Consider the following 19282-nt stretch of genomic DNA (forward strand, 5'->3'; position numbering starts at 1 on the left):
TATTAAAATGCTATCGAAAGAAGATTTAATAAGGGATCAGTTCCTTGATCCATCCCTAGAGAAATTACGAGAGATAGCTATTACAGAAGACGACGCCCAAGACCTGGACAATTGTTACTATCTTGCTAATGGTATATTAATGAGAAAGGAAAAGTCTCTTTTGTCTTCCGACGATCATCTGTCTACCAGCAAACATCTAGTAGTGCTACCTAGCACCTTTAGAGAATTGGCTATTAGTTTCGCCCACCATAGTCCCATGGGAGGACATTTGGGAGTAAAGAAAACGCTGGGCAAAATAGCCAAGCATTTTCATCGGCCCAGAATGAAGGAGACTGTGGAAAGCTATCTAAAAGGTTGTCAAGTCTGCCAAGTGACCGGCAAACTTTCGCACACACCTCCACCAGTTCCCCTCATTCCAATTCCCGTCAGTGGTGAGCCCTTCTCACGCCTGATAATAGATTGTGTTGGTCCGTTACCCAGGACTAAACAAGGGAATCAATATCTGTTTACAATTATGGATGTCGTTACTCGATATCCAGAGGCTATCCCTTTGAGAAAAATTAATTCTCGCATCATTGTTCGAGCTTTGCAAAATTTTTTCTCACAGGTGGGGATTCCCCGAATAATTCAATCCAATCAAGGTTCAAATTTTACCTCTAAGTTGTTTCGTGATGCCTTATCTCGCCTCGGAATTAAGTCCGTATTTTCTGTTGCTTATCACCCTCAGTCGCAAGGAGCACTCGAACGATTTCATCAAACATTAAAATCAATGATGAGAGCGTACTGCGAGCAGTTTTCCAGAGATTGGGACGAAGGAATACCATTCCTCTTGTTCGCCTTAAGGGAAAGCGAACAAGAAAGCACTGGGTTTAGTCCATTTGAATTAATTTACGGACACCAAGTACGCGGCCCCCTCGCCGTACTAAAAGATTCATGGACCGGAAAATCAGAACCCTCGTTTAAAACAACTCCAACTCTAATGCAAAAGTGTTTGGCACAACTGAGGGAATTAGCCTCAAAAAACTTAGCTAAGGCCCAATCCAAGATGAAGCATTGTTATGACAAACACACACGCTCTCGTTTCTTCAAACCAGGTGACAGTGTGATGGCACAGAAATTCTTACCTGGACACGGTCTGCAACCTAGATACGAAAGTCCTTTGGAAGTGATTGAGCGGCTCATAAGAACATAAGAACATAAGAAAGGAGGAACACTGCAGCAGGCCTGTTGGCCCATACTAGGCAGGTCCTTTACAATTCATCCCACTAACAAACATTTGACCAACCCAATTTTCAATGCCACCCAAGAAACAAGCTCCAATGTGCAAGTCCCACTCAAATCCAACCCCTCCCACTCATGTACTTATCCAACCTAAATTTGAAACTACCCAAAGTCCTAGCCTCAATAACCCAACTAGGTAGACTGTTCCACTCATCAACTACCCTATTTCCAAACCAATACTTTCCTATGTCCTTTCTAAATCTAAACTTATCTAATTTAAATCCATTACTGCGGGTTCTCTCTTGGAGAGATATCCTCAAGACCTTGTTAATATCCCCTTTATTAATACCTATCTTCCACTTATACACTTCGATCAGGTCTCCCCTCATTCTTCGTCTAACAAGTGAATGTAACTTAAGAGTCTTCAATCTTTCTTCATAAGGAAGATTTCTAATGCTATGTATTAATTTAGTCATCCTACGCTGAATGTTTTCTAACGAATTTATGTCCATTCTGTAATATGGAGACCAGAATTGAGCTGCATAATCTAGGTGAGGCCTTACTAATGATGTATAAAGCTGCAGTATGACCTCTGGACTTCTGTTGCTTACACTTCTTGATATAAATCCCAGTAATCTATTTGCCTTATTACGTACGCTTAGGCATTGCTGTCTTGGTTTAAGGTTGCTGCTTACCATAACCCCCAAGTCCTTTTCGCAATCTGTATGGCTAAGTTCTACATTATTTAACTTATAAGTGCTAGGGTTATGGACACTCCCGAGCTTCAGAACCTTGCATTTATCTACATTGAACTGCATCTGCCACTTTTCTGACCAAGAGTAGAGTTTGTCTAACCAAGAGTAGAGTTTGTCAAACCAAGAGTAGAGTTTGTCATGACCAAGAGTAGAGTTTGTCAAACCAAGAGTAGAGTTTGTCAAACCAAGAGTAGAGTTTGTCAAATCAATAAGGTAAATTATGTACTACAAACTCCAGGAAAGAGAAAAGCAAAACGTACTTATCACATAAACCAACTTAAGGCTTACCACCCTAGTATTGTACCAGTTTCGACAGTTCTTCCTTTAGCTGAAACTGAAAATGTAAGTCAGCCCAGCATCTCTAAAGCGATAGAAGTACGTTTAAAAAATTCAGAGACATTGCAATCTCTTGATACCTTTCTTATGGAACTTGATTTGAAGAAAGCCAAAGATATCAAAGACTTAATATTACGTTATGAGGTCTTATTCGATGACGTCCCTAGGTGTTGTACATTGGGAATTCACGACATAGATGTACAAGGAGCAAAACCTTGCAAACAGTCACCTTATAGGGCAAGTCCACTCAAACAAGAAACATTAAACAAAGAAGTAGAATTTTTGTTGTCCCATGGACTCATAGAACGGAGTAAAAGTCCGTGGGCCTCGCCCTGTATATTAGTTCCCAAGCCTGATGGAACTTCTAGAATGTGCACTGATTATCGTAAGGTTAATGCTCTCACGGTACCAGATGGTTTCCCACTACCCCATATTGATGATCTAATAGACAGAGTATCAGGAGCCGCCTATGTCACCCGCCTGGATTTATTAAGGGGCTATTACCAAGTGCCGCTTACCCAGCAAGCCCAAGAAATATCCGCATTTACTATACAAGGAGGATTATTCAATTATCGTGTTATGCCCTTCGGGTTGTGTAACACGGCCTCTACTTTTCAGCGCCTGATGAACCTGCTGACCAATGATTTAGAAGGAGTGGATGCATATCTAGATGATCTTGTTATATATAGCAATGAGTGGGAGCAACATTTAATTCGCCTGGAAACCTAATTTAAGAAGTTGGAAAAGTACAACTTCACCATAAATTTAGCCAAGTGTCAGTTTGGACAAGCCAAGATTAAATACCTCGGTTTTTGTATAGGTCAGGGTGAAGTACGTCCTGTTGATGTAAAAGTTAGGGCCATTGCAGAGTTTCCTATCCCTCAAGATAGAAAGTCTATACAGAGATTCCTTGGAATGACTGGTTATTATCGTCATTTCTGTCCTAATTTTTCTCAGGTTGCATCTCCTCTTACTGAGTTAACCAGTAGTAAGATGAAGTTTTGCTGGACGAAAGATTGTGAGATAGCTTTTAATCGGTTGAAGCGGTTACTTTCTTCGTCACCCGTATTGAAAAGTCCTGACTTTAATCAACCCTTCTATTTACACATCAATGCCAGCGGTTATGCTGTGGGGGCGGTGTTACTTCAGAAATCCCCCTCTACTGATATTTTGCATCCTATATCTTATTTTTCTTCAAAGTTAAAACGTCACCAAAAGAATTACGCCACTGTAGAGAAAGAAGCTCTTGCCCTAGTAATATCTTTGGAACATTTTGACATTTATCTGGGAACCTCCCCCCATAAAATTATGGTATTTTCTGATCACAACCCTTTAATTTATATTAATTCTATGAAATCAAAGAACACCCGAATCCTCAGGTGGGCTCTGAGGATCCAACCTTATCTGATTAGTATTCAACACTTAAGTGGATCCCTTAACATAATTGCTGATGCCCTTTCTCGCCCTTGAAAAAAAAAAATGTACACCTTAAAATGTAAAGTTAAGAAATGAGTACTCTTAGAGCCTAATTTATATATATATATTATATTTTTGTTAATGATTTTCTTTTATATTGACAGTATGACTATGAAAGCCATTTCGTTGATGGGACGAAGTATTAAGTCCACATGGACGACCCTGACAGTCATGTCCGAGACTCTTATTCTCGAATTATGATGGAAGCCACTCCAGATAGTTCTTCAGGCCATTGTTCCAAAAGCTCATCTCTGGCAAATAACCATGCTGATCGAGTTATTTCTTCTCCATTCTTCCGTCATACTACATGCCTTATTTACCAAGAGGACGCTTATTATAAAGGAGATATTACCAAGGACGCTTGCAAACTCCCTACTGCGACCTATTGTCGTATGGGGGGGTGTTATATCTTCGAAATTGGTCATCCTGTGTTATTTAACTATTGTAAGAGAATATGTTCATCACTTAACCCTTTGACTGTTTCCGACGTATAAATACGTCTTACGAGCCAATGTTTCTGACGTATTTATACACACAAATTCTAGCGGCTTCAAATCAAGCGCCAAAGGCCTGGTAGGCCTACACGGGAGAGAATGGGTCTCAGTGGTCGGTGTGCACCCTGTGAAAAAAATCTGGGACCCAGCGGTGCATTGTGGGAACGCCATGTTGTCAGTCCATTTTCACCATGCCTCTCGGTAAGAAGTTCCTCACTCCTCGGCGGATTGGAGGTCTTTTATTCCCAAGTGATAGCTCTAACAGCGATGAAAATGTCAGTGACAGTGAATTCCAGGGTGTTGAAGTGAGTGTTACTGAAAAAAGTGCCCAGGATAACGTAAATAGTGACGAAAACCCAGATGACCCACAACCTTCGACCTCTGGTGCTGTGCCGGCTTGTTCACGTTCACGTTCGCCTGTACCAGGACGAAAGAGGAAGCTATTTGGTCGTGTACAACACCCAGATGATAGCAGTGATAGTGATAGTGATAGTGATTTCAAGGTCATTGAAAGCAGTTCTAGTGACAGTGAGAGTGAATATTCCCCAGTGAAGCGCCAGTATGTACAACGTAGTGTGCGGTCTGGTAGTGTTTCATATGTTGTTCCAAGGGGAAGGAGAAACTCTGGGAGCACATCCCGTGGCCCTACACCATGACCTGATAGTGAAGATGACGATATTGTAACGATGGGTATGAATGGTGACAGTGAGGGAGGAGGCAGTGGTGGTGATAGTGAGGGTGGCACGGCCCATGTGGCACCATCACCGGGCCACGCTACTACCCACGCGGCTGACTCAGCAGAACAACCAGCCTCACCCTACCTCACACTCCCACAACCTGCACCACCACAATCTGCACCACCACAACCTGCACAACCACAACCACAGTACAATATCCAGACCCCACCAGCAGACCGCATCTGGGATTGGCAGGACGGTGACGAGTTTGTTCCCAGTCCCCATGACTTTGATGAAACACAAAGTGGAATAAAGCCATCTTGTCCACTTGGGAACAATGCCAGTGAACTGGACTGCTTTGAGTTATTCTTCGATGAACCCCTGATGGACATCATTGTCAGGGAAACAAACACATACTCTGATTACACCATGGCAAATACAATTCTCTCACCAAAATCACGACTACACAAGTGGAAGGAGACAACTGTGGCAGAGATGTACCTGTTTTTTGCCACAATAATGCTTATGCCACATGTGTATAAGCACACTGTCACCACATACTGGACAACAGATCGCCTGATTTCAACTCCAGGTTTTAGTGACATTATAGGTGTCAATCGTTTCCTGATACGGTTACGTATGTTACACTTTTCAGACAAAACCAGGCCTGACAGAAGCGACAGGTTATATAAGATAAGAAATGTGTTTATGTACCTGAAACAAAAGTGCTGCATGTATTTTTATCCCTTCAGGAAGCTTGTTATTGATGAGTCCTCGATTTTATTCAAAGGAAGACTCTCATTCAAGCAATATATACCAAGCAAGAGGAAACGCTTTGGTATAAAGCTATTTGTACTGTGTGATTGCAGAAGTGGTCTTGTTTTAGATATTATTGTGTACACTGGCAGTAATACTTTGAGAGATACCATGAAGTTATTGGGTATCTCTGGTGATGTGGTTCGAACAATGATGGAACCATATCTTGGTAAGGGGCATATGTTATTTACTGATAACTGGTACACAAGCCCCTTACTCAGTGATTTCTTGCGAGTGAACTTGACAGACGTGTGTGGCACAGTGAGTGGTAATCGCAAACATATGCCAAGGTTCGACGCTGGCACTCGCAGAGGTGAGGTGCAAGCCTTTGCTGCCAATGACATCATGGCATTTCGGTGGCATGACAAACATGATGTCACATTGTTGACATCAGTTCACAGAAACGAAATGGTACCCAGTGGCAGGGACAACAGAGAGACCAATGAACCCATTCTAAAGCCTGCAGCTGTCATGGACTACAACCTCAATATGCGCTTAGTGGACAAATGTGACATGCAGATTGGGTTTGCAGACTGTGTATGCAAGAGTTATAAGTGGTATATCAAACTTTTTTTCCATCTTGTTGATATCTCTATGCTAAATGCTTATAACATATACAAGTTGAAGACCAACAAAACACCAAAATATGGTGAATTTAGCCTGTCAGTAATCAGACAAATAATTGCAAAGTACCAAGGAGCAACTCCTGCAATAGACCAGCGCCCACAGACGTCATCTCGTATGAGGCCTGGTGATCACTACCCCATACAACTGCCTCCTACTACTGCCAAGAAAAATGCTCAGAAGAGGTGTTATGTATGTATGCATACCACAAAACGCCCACAAACACGCAGAGACACTCGTTTTATGTGTGAGGAGTGTGAAGTGCCCCTCTGCATATACCCACGTTTCAAAGAGTTCCACAAGCTGCAGCAGTTCTAGGAACGTGGTTAGTGACTGTACATATGTATATATATTATGGAACAATAGTAATAAACATTGTTTTGTATTGTTTGTTTGTGTAAACAAAGTGTATACACAAACTAATAGTGATAAAGTTTGTTCTGTTATTGTGTTGTAAATAATGAGTGTATATTTGAACAATGCACCTTACATTGGTCTCACAGGCCACATAAGTTACTTGGAAAAGAAAAATATTGAAAAATGCAAGAAACCTTTGAATTAGAGTAAATAAAAGAATACCGGGTGGGCGGCAGTCGCCGCTGTTGCCGTACGCACATCAATTTCTGCAAACTTTGCGGCTCTATATCTCGGTAAGTACTGATGGCAAACATTTTTTTTAGGCTTAAAACACTAGTAAAAATATTCCTAACATTTTCATAAGAAAAAATAATTTTTTTTTTTCGAATATTTGGCGACATAGAATGACAGTTTCAGAGAGGGGCCTGAAACAGTCAAAGGGTTAATATTATAGCGCAAAAGTCCCCGTTTATAGCTAAAATAGAGACTTTCGGCGTTATATTATTATCTGTTAATACAGTGGACCCCCGGTTAACGATTTTAATCCGTGCAAGAGGGGTAATTGTTATGCGAAATAATCGCTATGTGAATGAATTTTCCCCATAAGAAATAATGGAAATCAAATTAATCCGTGCAAGACACCCAAAAGTATGAAAAAAAAAATTTTACCACATGAAATATACATTTTCCCACACACAAAGAGAAGGATACATGCACAATAGTAGAGTAGTACATGCACAGTATATATTGTGCATGTACTAGTCTACTAAATGAAGAATAAATGACACTTACCTTTATTGAAGATGCAGCAATGACTGATGAGACACTGTGTCCTGGGAGTGCCTTTTCCTCCTGAGTACTGTAGGTCCTGTTTGGCATTTTCTTCCAGAACAGGCCTTATCACACTGTGTATGCCACTACGATTCTTAAATCTCTCAAACCAACCTTTGCTGGCTTTAAATTCACCAATATGAGCACTAGTTCCAGGCATTTTTCCCTGTTCACCTGGGTGTTAGTCGACTTGTGTGGGTTGCATCCTGGGAGACAAGATTAAGGACCCCAATGGAAATAAGTTAGACAGTCTTCGATGACACTGACTTTTTTGGGTTATCCTGGGTGGCAAATCCTCTGGGGTTAATTGTTTCTTGGTATTCTCAATAAGCCACACCAACAACGGTGCTACAGCAGCAGCAGCAGCTGACAGTGCAGCAGCAGCAGCAGCTGACAGTGCAGCAGCAGCTGACAGTGCAGCAGCAGCTGTACCACCAATAGTAGCGATGGTTGATTGGGGTTTATTATACAACCTGGCCAGCTCGGAGACATGCACTCCACTTTCATACTTATCAATGATCTTTTTCTTCATCTCTATTGTAATTCTCACCCTTATTGCTGTAGGGTTGGCACTAGAAGCTTTCTTGGGGCCCATGGTCACTTATTTTCCAGAAAAAGCACCGAAAACACTGTAATAATACGAAATATTCCGATTGTATGCTTGGATGTTACCGCGGAGGCTGGCTGGTAAACAATGCCACCGGCGGAACATGTGAGCGCGTCTCGGACGAAAATCGGTAAGCGGGTTTTTAAGCGGTATGTGAGGCAAAATTTTTGCAATTAAAGTAAGCGGTATGCGAAATAATCGCTATGTGATGCCATCGTTATGCGGGGGTCCACTGTATATGAACAATACCATGGTATTATCGTTATTATCACTATTTTGTATTATCACTATTATTTTATTATTATTGTTAGGTAGGATTTCTTGTGTATATAGAGTAGAGTTTAAGTCTCGGAACCATCCGGTGAATTGTTCAATTGTTTATGTCCGGCTGACTGACGTTGAGTCAGGTGATCCAACCTGATGACGCGTCAACAGACTGGCAAGTAGTCAGTCTGATCCCTGCTCTAGCCCTGACAACTGATCGTATATTGGCTCTTACGGTGTACAGTTGAATGGTTTTGAGAATTGGACTCAAGAGCTGACTCACTTTGTTCCTCATTGCTCTGAAAGACTCTTTTGATAATTATATTCTTGGTCAGTTCAGTAATCCATAGAGATACTTTACAGCCAGATTCAAAGGTCTTGTTAAATCTTGTACCTTTTGTATTTTGAGTTTACAGTCTTGTTAAGACAAAGACGTAAATGTTATTGAAGACTGAATTACAGGAAGAATAATTAAACTTCCTTATTAATGTGACATTTCCATGATTTTGAACTAAATGTATATGGTAAATTTATTGTACAAAGTATTAAGTTACATTAACTACAAAGAGAAGATAAAGTATTGTATTTAAATACTTTAATAAATTTGAATATTATTCTATGGAGTTTCCCAGTTGAAATTATTTCCCCTAGACTCTAAAATACCTTTAAATAACTCGGATCCAAAAATCTTGTTGCATAAGAAATAAATGGTAACAGGCCACATTCTGAAGTTCTTTAAAAAATTTCTTATTCGCAACAGATTGCTACTGTCTTTTCTATCTCATAAACACACAGGATAACAGGTATATCTTGCTACTTCTACTTACACTTAGGTCACACTATACATGCACGTCCACACATCTATATTTACACCCACCTGGTTTTCTCTTATTCTCCTAATCGTTCTTGTTCTTTATTTCTTATCTCCATAGAGAAGTGGAAAAAAAATTTTCCTCTGTAAGCCATGTGTGTTGAAAGAGGCAATTAAAATGCTGTGAGTAAGGAGCTAGTAACCCCTTCTCCTGTATAAGTTACTAAATTTAAAAAGAAAAACAAAAGTTTTTCTCTTTAGGTCACCTTGCCTCAGTGGGATATGGCTGGTTGTTGAAAAAAATATAATTAATTATACCCTTCAAGTTCACAATATGAAATTAATAATTTATATTTATGGAGGCAAAGAAGGTAATGTATGAAAGTATAGTAATACCAACACTCTTATATGGGTATGAAGCTTGGGTTGTAAATGCTGCAGCGAGGAGGCTGTTGGAGGCAGTGGAGATGTCCTGTCTAAGGGCAATGTGTGGTGTAAATATTATACAGAAAATTCGGAGTGTGGAAATTAGGAGAAGGTGTGGAGTTAATAAAAGTATTAGTCAGAGGGCTGAAGAGGGTTTGTTGAGGTGGTTTGGTCATTTAGAGAGAATGGATGAAAGAAGAATGACATAGAGAGCGTATAAATCTGTAGGGGAAGGAAGGCGGGGTAGGGGTCGTCCTCAAAAAGGTTGGAGGGGGGGAGTAAAGGTGTTGTGGGCGAGGGGTTTGGACTTCCAGCAAGCGTGTGTGAGCATGTTAGATAGGAGTGAATGGACACAAATGGTATTTGGGACCTGACGAGCTGTTGGAGTGTGAGCAGGGTAATATTTAGTGAAGGGATTCAGGGAAACCGGTTATTTTATATAACCGGACTCGAGTCCTGGAAATGGGAAGTACAATGCCTGCACTTTAAAGGAGGGGTTTGGGATATTGGCAGTTTGGAGGGATATATTGTGTATTTTATACATATACACTTCTAAACTGTTGTATTCTGGGCACCTCTGCAAAAACAGTGATTATGTGTGAGTGAGGTGAAAGTGTTGAATGATGATGAAAGTGTTTTCTTTTTGGGGATTTTCTTTCTCTTTGGATCACCCTGCTTCGGTGGGAGGCGGCCGACTTGTTGACAAAAAAAAAAAAATCTTAATGCCATTGGTATTATTCCTGAAATATTTCCTTTCCAATTTAGGAGACCTGGTCTGAAACTGGTTCATGAGACAATAATCTATTAAGCCATTCACATAGATAACATAACCATTTATTTACCTGGCTACCCATGACACCTGGGTACATACAGCATGGTTCAATCTATCCCAATCATTATTGTCAAAAAATGCACACAATCCTCTGGCACAAAGCTACATTGCAAGGCTCTATTGCACACCTTCCAATACAATTAATTTTCTTTCCACTGCATTAAATATATAATTTCAACATGATGATTGGTGGAATTTCGGTGTTGTACACAGGCGTTGTTTAAGTTGTCGTTCCTACATGCGTATATGTGTTCATTGAGGCGGGTGTCGAGGTTTCTTGCTGTTTCACCTACGTAGATCTTGTCACAGCCTCCACAGGGTATAGTGTAAACTCCTGCATTGACTGGTTCGTGGTGCTTGGGTTTTGTCCTGGTTAGATCCTTTATTGAAGTGGTAGAAGCGATGGCGACTCTGGTGTTAGCTTGTGAAAGTACTTTTGAGACGTTTAGTGCAACCTGGCTGTTGGGAAGAATTATAACTTTGTTGGGAGCGGCGTTGATGCGTGGAGAATTGATGATCTGAAGAGCTCTTTTCTTGCAGTCTTTGATGAAAAAAGAAGGAAATTGTAACTCAGTAAATGTTTGGTGAATGTAAGTACATTCCTCGTCAAGAAACTCAGGACTACAAATTCGGTATGCTCTTAGGAAAAACCCGATGATGATGCCTCTTTTGGTCTTGGTATCTTGACTGGAATAGAAGTGTGTGAGATCATTTTTATTGGTGGGTTTCCGATAAACTTGAAATCTTAGGTTGTTGTCTACTTTGTGAATGAGGACGTCGAGGAAAGGTAGCTTGTCATTGGACTCTTCTTCCAGTGTAAACTGAATCGCTGGTTCAACTGCGTTGAGCCTTGCCTGAAGATCCCGTACATCAAAACGTTTTGGAGTTATTACGAGGACATCGTCCACGTAACGTAACCAAGTGACGCTTGAAGGGATGATGTTGGCGAAGTGTTCAGACTCTAGGTGTTCCATGTATAAGTTGGCTAGGACGGCACTTATTGGGGACCCCATTCCCATGCCGTAGGTTTGTTTGTAGAGCTTGTTATTGAAGGAAAAACAGTTGAAGTTAACACAGAGTTCAATCAAGTCAACAAAATCTCCGGGAGGTAAAGGAAGATTAAGGTCCTGGTTGACTTTACGTCGTAGAACCTCGATGGCTTTTTTGGTAGGTACTTTTGTGAAGAGGGAAGTCACATCCAAACTGCTTAGTTTCTTGTTACGGATGGAGAGGTTACGGATGCGGTTGAGAAGGTCGCCTGAGTGTTTAAGATGAGCGGGGCTGATGGTCCCCAGAAGGCAGGAAAGATGTTTGGCAAGAACTCCGGCTAGCTTGTGTGGAGCACTGCCTATTCCTGACGTGATTGGTCTGAGAGGAATATTGTGTTTATGGGTCTTGGGTAAACCATACATGTGTGCTGGTTTAGGGTTGCTTGGTAACAAGTACAGAAGTTTCTTCCCTTCTCTAGTGCGTTTGAGTATTTGTCTGCTTTTGTATAGAAAGTCTTTGGTGAGCGTCTCCCACTGTTGAGTGCTGATAGGTTCGTATGTAGATTGATCATTCAAAAGGTCCATCATTTTAGTGTTGTAGTCACTGGTGTTGAGTATGACGACTCCACCTCCTTTGTAATATTTACTCATGCACATCTGCTTATACTGAGCATTTTAACATTAGACATTTATTGATCCTACCTTGAAGCAGCTTTGTATTTATTCCAGTACTTCACAGGGAGATTGTCATAAGAGAACAATAACTGTGCTCCTTCATCTGGTAGTGGAGGTGGAGAATCTCCAGGCACTGAACCCAAGCCATTATTTGGCTGATAGATAACTATCTGAAATAATATACACAAATAACTTTATTTAAAATGTATACAAATCACTGTATAGAAATACCCCCCTCTTGTATCTCTGCAGACATCAATCATCTTTACAAATGCACAAATTATTATATACTGCACTATTATGGGTAAAAAATGTATGTTCATAAAACAAAATAAAAAATATAAGTCATAATGCACTATACACAAAAAATAGGATAAAACATTCAATATTAGTGATGAAGACAGTTCAAGTCTTAATATAATTTAATTGGGGTTTGGGATATTGGCAGTTTGGAGGGATATGTTGTGTATCTTTAAATGTATATGCTTCTAAACTGTTGTATTCTGAGCACCTCTGCTAAAACAGTGATTATGTGTGAGTGAGGTGAAAGTGTTGAATGATGATGAAAGTATTTTCTTTTTTGAAAAAAAAAAAAATCATACCCTCATTCCATCTGGAGAAATTCTGCATACATCATCTACCATTTCTTGACTTCGTTTGCTGCACAGATGTTCAAGACAAACCTCTCCATTACTCAAGATGTTTAGGAAGTACTTGTTGCTTCTATATCTCACTTTTTTCAATCTGCATGAAGAAAGGGGTGAAGTTTGCTGACTCAAAGATTGACTGTTTGCTGCACCCCGTTTTTTTGGTGTTCCAGTTCGTTGCGGGTTCTCAGGCACTTCTGCATCTTTTGGATTTACATTCTCACTGTCAACTGATCTGTTTACAACTGGTGGAATGTCACTTAGAATATTGTTTTGTTGCTTATTTTTTGAAACGCATACACAATGCTCCTTGCAACATGATTTAGAACTTATGTTACACATACTGTTACATGCATTATGACAATGTCTAGAACAATTTTCAGGATTTAAATTAATTCTTCTTTCAGTTCCACTGTTTTTACCACTACTGTACACTGAATCTACATCCTCTGAAGCCCTCTTTCTTTTTTCACACCAAGACTTGTGTTGTGAGCTCTGACAGCATGAATAAGTTCTCTCACTATAATGTTCTTTAGATTTATGCTTGGAACTCTGTAATTCAGGTTTTGTCTGGTTTCTAGAACTTTCTTTGAAATCATATCTGGGTTTCTCCCGTGAGCTGGTCATATGTTTGGAAGTGCCACTTTGTGGAAACTCACTGCTTCTTGGCACACCACACCTCTCTCTAGATCTTGAAAATCTATATCCTGGATCATCTTGTTGACAATTTTCCACAGACCTAAGTTGGTTTTCAATTAATCTACGACTTTCTTGTCCTGAAGTGCATTTTTTTTCAAGGGATCTACTTCTGCAATCACTGTATATTTCTTTTGATCTCATACCAGAGCCTTGATTTTGGTGACCTGAATACTGATTACATAATTCATTTTTGTGACTCTCAGAAGAGCATTCATAAGATATCCTTGACCGTTCTCCAGAATTATCATTGTAATCACCAGATTTATCTTTTCTTGAAGGATTATGAGTTTCACTAGTGCAATTGTGTTCTACTGTGCCACAATCATTGCTTCTACTTCTCGAGTTACTTCTAGCCCTACCTTTCCTTTCCCCCGGAATGTGATGAGATACCTCATCTTTAATGCGAGAAGAGGAATACTGTACAGAGTTACACTGGTCATCACAAGAACTGGAGGAACTGCATCTAAGCTCATTTGAATTCTGCTGCCTATTCCGCTCCTCAGACACATCTCGTTCCCGCTTTATCGAAGGTGGCAGCAGTGGTGTAGTAAAAGCAAAATTTCCTCCACCCTTCAGTGACGGCAGGGGTGTAAATTTCTTTTTCAAACTATCAATAACTCCAGCATTCGGAGGTAGAAGATCTCTTGGACTGTAAGAATAATCAGACATAATTATTCAATAAAAATTGCAAGTTATAATATTTAATTATTAATATTCATTTAATGAATATAACATAATTGTTAGCAACAAAGGAATAGCAATGATCAATATTTAACTAATTTATGTCACCTAGATTTCATCCTAACTGGTGGAGAAGAGGGATGGCGAAGAAGGGGCTCAGAACATGGTTTTATCTGCCCTGTATGGCTGCTGCCACTGCCTTCAGAACAAGACAGATCACTTTCTGATATGGAAGCTAGTGGAGCTCTAGTATGATGGGTGGTGGTTACAGTAGTCATGGTATATAACCCACTGTCAGACATCCTTGATACATCCACTTTATTTCCTGTATTCATGAAAGGATGATTAGGAATAGCTTCAAGCTTGATTCTTTCCTTTGGGTTTTTCTGAAGGCACTCTGATATCAGATTACGGGCATTAACCGACACATAACTTGGTACCTGAAAATATCAATACTGTATTATTATTTGCAGTTATTCACATTTTTTTAACACATCGGTAGTTTCCCACCGAGGCAGGGTGACCCAAAAAGAAAAAAACTCAAAAAGAAAGAAAAAACTTTCATCATCATTCAACATTTTCACCATCACTCACACATAATCACTGTCTTTGCAGAGGCGCTCAGGCATGGCAGCTTAAACGTTCCTCCAAACTGCCAATAACCCAAACCCCTCCTTTAAAGTGCAGGCATTATACTTCCCATTTCCAGGATTCAAGTCCAGCTTACTGGTTTTCCTGAATCCCTTCACAAAATATTACCCTGCTTAAACTCCAACTTGCCAGAAAATATACATAATTATTGCAATTATTCACATACAATATATAAGTGACTTGCTAGATACTGTAGAAAATGTAATAATCTGATTTGCCAGATATTGTAGATAATATAATAATCTGACTTGCTAGATAATGTAGATAATTATAGCAACCACCCAGGGAGGTAATACCATCCTGCCAAGTGAGTGTAAAATGAAAGCCTGTAATTGTTTTACATGATGGTAGGATTGCTGGTGTCTTTTGTCTGTCTCATAAATATGCAAGATTACAGGCATGTCTTGCTACTTCTACTTACACTTAGGTCACACTACACAAACATGTACACATTTATTTACACACACTCATCTGAGTTTTCTTTGATTTTATCTTAATAGTTCTTGGTCTTATTACTTTTCCTTTTATATCCATGGGGAAGTGGAATAAGAATCTTTCCTCCGTAAGCCATGCGTGTTGTAAAAGTCAACTAAAATGCCAGGAACAATGGGCTAGTAACCCCTTTTCCTGTAAAGATTACTAAAAAGAATAAGAAGAAGAAAATTGTCAAAGTGGGAAGCCTGAAAGTGCGTGGATGTTGTGCAAATGATAAGAAAGAGATGATTGTGGATGTTATGAATGAGAAGAAACTGGATGTCCTGGCTTTAAGTGAAACAAAGCTGAAGAGGGTGGGAGAGTTTCAATGGAGAGGAATAAATGGGATTAGGTCAGGGGTTTCAAATAGAGTTAGAGCTAAAGGAGTAGCAATAATGTTGAAGGATAAGCTATGGCAGGAAAAGAGGGACTACAAATGTATAAATTCAAGGATAATGTGGAGTAAAATAAAGATTGGATGTGAAAAGTGGGTTATAGTAAGCGTGTATGCACCTGGAGAAGAGAGAAGTGTAGAGGAGAGAGAGAGATTCTGGGAAATGTTGAGTGAATGTGTGGGGAGTTTTGAATCAAGTGTGAGAGTAATGGTGGTTGGGGATTTCAATGCTAAAGTGGGTAAAAATGTTATAGAGGGAGTAGTAGGTAAATTTGGGATGCCAGGGGTAAATGTAAATGGGGAGCCTTTAATTGAGCTATGTGTAGAAAGAAATTTGGTAATAAGTAATACATATTTTATGAAAAAGAAGATAAATAAATATACAAGGTATGATGTAACACGTAATGAAAGTAGTTTGTTAGATTATGTACTGGTGGATAAAAGGTTGATGGGTAGGCTCCAGGATGCACGTTTATAGAGGGGCAACTGATATATCGGATCATTATTTAGTTGTAACTACAGTTAGAGTAAGAGGTAGATGGGAAAAGAGGAAGGTGGCAACAACAAGTAAGAGGGAAGTGAAAGTGTATAAACTAAGGGAGGAGGAAGTTTGGGCGAGATATAAGCGACTATTGGCAAAAAGGTGCGCTAGTGCAAAGATGAGTAGTGGGGGGGTTGAAGAGGGTTGGAATAGTTTTAAAAATGCAGTAGTATTAGAATGTGGGGCAGCGTGGTTATAGGAGGGTGGGGGCAGGAGGAAAGAGGAGTGATTGGTGGAATGATGAAGTAAAGGGTGTGATAAAAGAGAAAAAGGTAGCTTACGAGAGGTTTTTACAAAGCAGAAGTGTTATAAGAAGAGCAGAGTATATGGAGAGTAAAAGAAAGGTGAAGAGAGTGGTGAGAGAGTGCAAAAGGAGAGCAGATGATAGAGTGGGAGAGGCACTGTCAAGAAATTTTAATGAAAATAAGAAAAAATTTTGGAGTGAGTTAAACAAGTTAAGAAATCCTAGGGAAAGAATGGATTTGTCAGTTAAAAACAGAGTAGGGGAGTTAGTAGATGGGGAGAGGGAGGTATTAGGTAGATGGAGAGAATATTTTGAGGAACTTTTAAATGTTGATTAAGAAAGGGAGGCAGTAATTTCATGCACTGGCCAGGGAGGTATACCATCTTTTAGGAGTGAAGAGCAGAATGTAAGTGTGGTGGAGGTACGTGAGGCATTACGTAGAATGAAAGGGGGTAAAGCAGCTGGAACTGATGGGATCATGACAGAAATGTTAAAAGCAAGGGGGGATATAGTGTTGGAGTGGTTGGTACTTTTGTTTAATAAATGTATGAAAGAGGGGAAGGTACCTAGGAATTGGCGGAGAGCATGTATAGTCCCTTTATATAAAGGGAAAGGGGACAAAAGAGATTGTAAAAATTATAGAGGAATAAGTTTACTGAGTATACCAGGAAAAGTATACGGTAGGGTTATAATTGAAAGAATTAGAGGTAAGACAGAATGTAGGATTGCAGATGAGCTGGGAGGCTTCAGAGTGGGTAGGGGATGTGTAGATCAAGTGAAGCATATATGTGAACAGTATTTAGATAAAGGTAGGGAAGTTTTTATTGCATTTATGGATTTAGAAAAGGCATATGATAGAGTGGATAGAGGAGCAATGTGGCAGATATTGCAAGTATATGGAATAGGTGGTAAGTTACTAAATGCTGTAAAGAGCTTTTATGAGGATAGTGAGGCTCAGGTTAGGGTGTGTAGAAGAGAGGGAGAATACTTCCCGGTAAAAGTAGGTCTTAGACAGGGATGTGTAATGTCACCATGGTTGTTTAATATATTTATAGATGGGGTTGTAAAAGAAGTAAATGCTAGGGTGTTTGGGAGAGGGGTGGGATTAAATTATGGGGAATCAAATTCAAAATCGGAATTGACAAAGTTACTTTTTGCTGATGAAACTGTGCTTATGGGAGATTCTAAAGAAAAATTGCAAAGGTTAGTGGATGAGTTTGAGAATGTGTGTAAAGGTAGAAAGTTGAAAGTGAACATAGAAAAGAGTAAGGTAATGAGGGTATCAAATGATTTAGATAAAGAAAAATTGGATATCAAATTGGGGAGGAGGAGTATGGAAGAAGTGAATGTTTTCAGATACTTGGGAGTTGACGTGTCGGCGGATGGATTTATGAAGGATGAGGTTAATCATAGAATTGATGAGGGAAAAAAGGTGAGTGGTGCGTTGAGGTATATGTGGAGTCAAAAAACGTTATCTATGGAGGCAAAGAAGGGAATGTATGAAAGTACAGTAGTACCAACACTCTTATATGGATGTGAAGCTTGGGTGGTAAATGCAGCAGCGAGGAGACAGTTGGAGGCAGTGGAGATGTCCTATCTAAGGGCAATGTGTGGTGTAAATATTATGCAGAAAATTCGGAGTGTGGAAATTAGGAGAAGGTGTGGAGTTAATAAAAGCATTAGTCAGAGGGCAGAAGAGGGGTTGTTGAGGTGGTTTGGTCATTTAGAGAGAATGGATCAAAGTAGAATGACATGGAAAGCATATAAATCTATAGGGGAAGGAAGGAAGGGTAGGGGTCGTCCTCGAAAGGGTTGGAAAGAGGGGGTAAAGGAGGTTTTGTGGGCTAGGGGCTTGGATTTCCAGCAAGCGTGCATGAGCGTGTTAGATAGGAGTGAATGGAGGCGAATGATACTTGGGACCTGACGATCTGTTGGAGTGTGAGCAGGGTAATATTTAGTGAACGGATTCAGGGAAACCGGTTATGTTCACGGTTTATGTTCAAACCGGTTATGTTTGGGATATTGGCAGTTTGGAGGGATATGTTGTGTATCTTTATACGTAAATGCTTCTAAGCTGTTGTATTCTGAGCACCTCTGCAAAAGCAGTGATAATGTGTGAGTGTAGTGAAAGTGTTGAATGATGATGAAAGTATTTTCTTTTTGGGGATTTTCTTTCTTTTTTGGGTCACCCTGCCTCAGTGGGAGACGGCCGACTTGTTGGAAAAAAAAAAAAAAACATATATATATATATATATATATATATATATATATAAATGACTTGCCAGCTAATGTAATAATCTACATATCACAAAATTAAACAAAAACAAAATCATTTAGTGTACATATGTTTTTATGGCCTAATTAAGGACTGGCACTTAATCTTATAAATTGTCAAATATATGTCAGAGCTGAAGTATGCCACAGTACACCAAAACTAATATATAAACAAACTTAAGAAATTGTAAAAACTAAAAATTCAAGCCATGAAATATATGCCAAGACTAAAAAGCAAAAGCTATTTTAAGACTCAAAACTCTTGAATATACATTTGACAAAGGTTGGTAGGTTGGTAGACAGCAACCACCCAGGGAAGTACTACCGTCCTGCCAGATGACTGTGAAACAAAAACCTGTAACTGTTTTGCATGATGGTAGGATTGCTGGTTTTCTTTTTCTGTCTCATAAACACGCTAGATAACAGGGATATCTTGCTACTCCTACTTACACTTTGGTCACACTTCACAGACACGCACATGCATAT

At 39.7% G+C, this 19282-nt stretch overlaps 1 protein-coding gene across 3 annotated transcripts in view; it reads right to left on the reverse strand.

Annotated features, from left to right (window-relative positions):
* LOC128695712 (serine/threonine-protein kinase PLK4-like) overlaps positions 1-19282 on the reverse strand; it is a 108789-nt gene that overhangs the window by 62502 nt on the left and 27005 nt on the right. For all 3 annotated transcript variants that reach the window (XM_070093376.1, XM_070093379.1, XM_070093378.1), the window contains 3 exons: positions 14327-14658; positions 12794-14186; positions 12219-12361 (listed from right to left, as the gene is read on the reverse strand). In XM_070093376.1, the coding sequence (XP_069949477.1) occupies positions 12219-12361; positions 12794-14186; positions 14327-14658 (1868 nt within the window). The remainder of the gene's footprint in view (positions 1-12218; positions 12362-12793; positions 14187-14326; positions 14659-19282) is intronic.

The sequence above is a fragment of the Cherax quadricarinatus genome, chromosome 42, assembly GCF_038502225.1.
Source record: "Cherax quadricarinatus isolate ZL_2023a chromosome 42, ASM3850222v1, whole genome shotgun sequence".
NCBI lineage: Eukaryota > Metazoa > Arthropoda > Malacostraca > Decapoda > Parastacidae > Cherax > Cherax quadricarinatus.